The 5,914-nt window shown below is 28.8% G+C and overlaps 1 protein-coding gene across 1 annotated transcript in view; it reads right to left on the bottom strand.

Annotated features, from left to right (window-relative positions):
- Positions 1-885: 885 nt before the first annotated feature.
- The window catches only part of LOC123701635 (mediator of RNA polymerase II transcription subunit 15-like), a 34,349-nt gene continuing 29,320 nt past the window's right edge, over positions 886-5,914 (bottom strand). Inside the window, exon 17 of the mRNA XM_045649120.1 lies at positions 886-4,128. Within this exon, the coding sequence (XP_045505076.1) occupies positions 3,923-4,128 (206 nt within the window). The 3' untranslated portion in view covers positions 886-3,922. The remainder of the gene's footprint in view (positions 4,129-5,914) is intronic.

Genomic DNA, 5,914 nt, shown 5'->3' with positions numbered 1-5,914 from the left:
TTACAACACAGATTTACAAATTCTATGGTACTTTAATATTGTAAAGATTAACTATTGTTAATTTATGTATATTAAGCATACAATATTTGTATTTCTAAATCAAATATTAAAATTAGAATCTCGTTTTATAAGAAAATAATTGCAATAGTGCTTTGAGGATTTATTCCATAGTTGTGATTGAAAGGTGCCATTTTTAATTGTAGTTTATTTTATTGTATACGAGGCTTTACAGCCATTCCAAAATTATACCATGTAATTTTATTATTATACTTGTATAGTATAGTAGTTAAGTCTATAAGAGAACAAATAAAACCAAATGGCCCTGATTGAGTTGTGATATAGTTACCATGAACACAAAAAAATGGCTGTAATTTAAATAGTGACTATCTACTAGATTCGCCACAAAAGAAGTCCCATGAAAGTGAAGCTATGAACTAAGAGCTAGCGCGCACGAGCAACTTTGTCTCCGCAACTATTTTGTCTCTCCCACCCATGGGCTAGCCGCTAGTATGAAAGTGCGCGCACGTAGCGACGCAACTCCCCATACAAATTGATGGGAGAGACAAAATAGTTGCGGAGACAAGGTTGCTCGTGCGCGCTGGCTCTAAGTTGTGAGCTACCCTGTGAAAAAAAAAGATAAATTTTCTTAAATATTGTCTGCTGCAATACGTACCTATTTATAATTATTAATTACTTAAATATTTACTTTATTGTGTATTCCACTGAAAAATGTGTATTTTCTAATTAGTTTAATTAAACTAAATCAGGGCCCACGTATTAAAATATCCATAGAACCATGGACCCAATAAATATAGAACTTACAAGTGTATGTTTAGAATGAAATGTAAATATAGGATAAGTTATTGTGATAATAAAACGCCACGCTCAGTTAAAGAAGTTTTTCTTATGAATAAATAACCATACTAGTATACAAAAGCATTTTTTTTTTAATTTTCCCTTTTATACAAAACATGAATGAGTCAATACTGTTGCCAGCAGTCAAACTCAGTTTATAAAACAAAACATTTCCATTTCGACACTTAATTAAGGACTAGTCAAAACAACATAAGTAATTTAAAAAATAAGATTCAGGGCCTTTTTTCAACCCTTGGTTATAATGTATCCGTCCAGTAAAGTATTACACGAACTTATTAAAATGTCACCTATAAACTGTCAAATACGGACAATTACAATACATTTTTGAAATGGTAGTTTAATACGTTATTCGATGAATAAGTTTTAACCGAGGATTGAAGAATCAGCCTTTAATAAGATACTGGCAATACTCGACACAAGAATAAATTGGATATTTTTAATCTACATTATAATAATATGATAGATATAATATTTATACATAGATAACAGAAATGGTAGTATGATGCCAAAATTGGAATCTCCCTTAATATAATTATAATATATTTGTAAAATTTAATTCATTTCGCAAATACAAAAGCCATAATTTATAGAAAATATTCATCGCGATAAATCTTATTGTCGTTTGATAGACTTTTCCTTGAGACTCGATCGCTATTTATATAGATGCATATATTTTCCATATAATATTAACCATAGACTTAAAAGTCATAGACAAGTTATGTATTTAGTATATTCTTATACATAAACGGTCTTACTAATAAAATGTTACCCATTCGCTTTGCAATGGATTAGTTATTGCAATAACCTGTCTTGGTTTTATGATTGACGTTTCATGTGAGCAAGAGCAGGACACAGCTATAGTAGAAAATGGTAGAAATTTATCCATTGTTTAACTTTTTATTAGTAAGGCCGTTAGTGTTTATTTCTCGTACAATATAACATAATTGTGTTCTTTATATTTTATCGTAATTTGAATTGTATATCATTCAAACATATTGTTCAATAATCGTATTTTACTAATAGTGAAAACTACAAAATTTTGCGCTAACAAATCAACAGATGTATACAGTCGAAACATTTCTATATTTGTTTTATATTAAGAATAATTATTTTAAAGTAATTATTTATTAGCATGGCCTCCAAAATTGCTTTTATAAAAAATAATACGTAATTATTCATAATACAAAACAAACACGAGGTTTTATTGTTTGCTATTTATTCGTGTATTCACAGAAAAAAACATACCAATAACTGTCAAACAAAACCACAGATATACTTTTAGTGTTGCCACACAAAAAAATACAAATTACATTAAAGTCACTTTCATTATGTATAAAATTTTCTTTTGTTTTAATTTGGATCTCAAAAATAATTATATCCCGCGGAAACTTTACGATTTTTTTTAAATAATTTATTCAATAATTATTGATACAAGTCGCAATCTTAAAGTAGAATCTTTACGAACCAAAATTGTTGCCATTTAAAAAAACAAAAACAAACGTCCATTAAATATTTATGATTATTTATTATCTATTTATTGCGATGTCATCCCCTTATGTATAACACATGACAATTCCTAAGGAACACAGCCAAATATTAAGAGGTTGACCACAATAATTATTTACTCGAGCTATTTCTAAATACAATAAATTAAGATTTAAAATTGATTTTTTTTCAGTCTATCTATTTTAATGATTCTTAATCTATATTTCATAAGTGTATTTTTATCTGTACATGAAACTATAGAAAAATATAAACTCAAAATTAAACCGCTTTAAAACCGTCAAACTCATAGTTTTTCATAATTTTAACCCAAAATTTTACTTCATGTTTCTTATTAGTGTGGTTGTTAAATAAATTTTATTTTATATTCGTTACATTTTTCGTACCTAATTTCTTGGATGTGTAGAGTATTATGGAATTTCAATATCTTTAAACTATTTACCGTTTTTATTCCTAAATTTTTATTTTTATTAAATTACGTATTTATATTTTTAAAATCTCTTATCATAAGATATTTTAAGTGACGTTTTTAAGAATAACTGTGGAGTTAAATGTATTTTTTGTTTATGACGTTATTATTTACTACATAAAATAGTTGATAAGCGTTTTAAAATTTTAATAATTCATCAGTTATACTTATTATTACTCCAAATTTTTAAAGGTAATTATTTAACACTTTCTAAATTCTATTTATCTCTTTTTAATTACCTACGTCAAATGTAAATTTAGATAATTAACTCATAACAAAAGATCATGTAAGAGAGTTTATTTCTACCACCATAACCTATAAATGCGTAAACCGATTTTGATGAATTTTTAAATTCGTTAAGTTTATTATGTCAATTATTTGATTTTGCTTATTTAAAATCTGGTTTCTTAAAGAGGAATGGATGGATGACATCCAACATCATCTTAAAAATGAACCAATCTTAATATGAAATCAATAGTTAAATTTTTTCACTATGTCAATTATTTATTTATCATAATAATTGATTAAAACAGAAAATTATTGTTTATCGAATTTAAAATTAAGTTTATCTCTCTACATCATCCGACATTAGACAAAAAATATAATAATTTTTTTTTTTTAATAGCACAGATTTCATAATCTATATAAGGTATAGTACTTTTATATTTTATGTTCAAATACACGAAGGAAGTATTGGCACATCGCGGTTAACTGAAAATTTACATTATCTTTAAAAAATACCCTATTTCGACATTCTAAAGAAAAAAAATATTGCTTTAATTTTGACTACCCTCTAAAGTAAAAAAAAAAAATTCTTTAATCTATAAAAATGGACCAATTTAATTTTTAAGTAACTGAAAAATTCACAATCAATTCGAATAAGACTACTACCTTTCCAAATATATTTTATCCACCAACAAAAAAGTACCAAAAAGGTTTTTGCTGCGAATAATTTCAAAAAAATCAAAAACTACCCCCACTATTAAATTTTTTTTAAAAATTATTTAAAAACCACGATGTGCCAACCCTACACCACTACCGCCTATAAAACTCGTAACACTCGTAGAACAAGGGTCAGGCCTCCTCGCTCACTTTCCTCTCTTCCTGGCTCTCTTTCTGACTCTCCTTCTGACTCTTCTGACTCTCCTCCTGACTCTCCTTGTCTTCTTTCTTCTTCTCCTCTTTAGAGTCGGTGGATATAGAGCTGGACGTCAGACTGTTCGGTTGGGACACTTCTCTGCTCGGCGGGTCTTGCGAACTCCTGTCTTTTTCCTTTGAATCTGAAAACGGGATAGAAAAGAAATATTTTGTCATTAATCGACTTCGTTTTTTAATGGTGTTACCACAAAACAATTTCAGTCTATCTTTAAACCAGGGATCTGTCACTTTAATAGTTGTCTATGTGAAATACGACAAAACCAGATTAAAGAGAACCCGCGCTTAAAGTTAAACTCTGTCTAATGTTCTTTGTGTATTGTGTATATTTCTCGATATTTATTTATAAGCTACATGAATAAATTTTAATATTTATCGCCAAAAAACTGTTGGACAAAAATATCTTAGATGTACAAAGTTGGCATATAACAGGAATTTCATCTTTCGACAATTCCATTGACATCCGAAAGTTTATAAGAATGACAGGAGATCAAAAACATAAACGACATTATGTCATATGCATATATTATAAAGGCGAAAGTTTGTATGGATGTTTGTTACTCTTTCACGTAAAAACTACTGAACCGATTACAATGAAATTTAGCACACATATAGAGGGTAACTTGGATTAACACAAAGGATAGTTTTTATCCCGGAAATCCCACGGGAACGGGAACTATACGGGTTTTTCTTTGCAAACGCGGGCGAAGCCGCGGGCGGAAATCTAGTGCATATCATAATTATGGAAATGAGAACTTAACCTGTGATTCTCTATTTTTTTCTACATGACTATCAACTTCACACGTTTACGAGGAGGTATTAAATACTACATGCTAAATTACCACATACAAAAAAATCTGTCAACTTCACAATGACGTTAAAAACACTGTTTAAACTGATTTCTACTCTATTTCAATATACAAACAAAAAAATGTAAAAATGTAAACCTAACACACTAATTCTAAGCATAATTTCATTACTTAAAATAATCTAATTTATAACACATTTATCGAAACCTAAGAACTATTTAAAAATGACCTTTGTCCAATTTACAAAAAACTGAAAAATATTAAAAACCTGTATACTTGTCAAGTCTGTTTGCACCATACTACCGTTTCGTGTGGACAAAGCTTTATTGGCGCGAATTTAACCACTTCAGGTATAACTTGACCCGTTCTATCTTTAATAGATCTAAAAAATTTATTAAATTACTAGCTGCGCCCCGCAATTTTACTCGCATTGCTTCGATCCTGTTGGTCTTAGCGTGATGATATAGCCTATAGCCTTCCTCGATAAATGGGCTATCTAACACCGAAAGAATTTTTCAAATCAAACCAGTAGTTCCTGAGTTAAGCGCGTGTAAACAAACAAACTCTTCAGCTTTATAATATTAAGTATAGATTATAATATTGAACAAAGATAGTATAAAGACAGAATATTCTGTTAAGTTTTATCACAGTATTAGTGAAAAAAAAATTTATATTTTTATTCAGATAATGGTAGTTTAAAAAAATTCTAATTATTAAAACTTGTAACATGAATTATGAGCTTTAGTTTCAATTTTTTGTTTTATTGTTTGCAAGATTATCAGGAACTCCACGTTCTAATTATAGCATTGTTTTTGTACTAAATAGTCAATTTATCGAAATAGACAAAAATAGTCTGGCTATGTCCAATAGGAGCGGAGCAGCAGGAAACATTTCACAAAGATGGGATAAACATTTCAAGATCTCAGAACTTCTAATTAGAAGTTTTTATTTTATTTTATTAATTTAGCAACGTAATAAAAATTTAGATAAAAATTAAGGAGCCATGAGTGAAGTCCCATGTCCCCTAGTGGGGTAAGGGGCATTTTACATGTTTCACTGATCGATTTTCTTTAGGGACAAGTAGGTGATCAGCCTTCTGTGT

This window comes from Colias croceus, chromosome 22, assembly GCF_905220415.1.
Source record: "Colias croceus chromosome 22, ilColCroc2.1".
Classification (NCBI taxonomy): Eukaryota; Metazoa; Arthropoda; class Insecta; order Lepidoptera; family Pieridae; genus Colias; species Colias croceus.
This window is presented reverse-complemented; position numbering and strand designations above follow the sequence as displayed.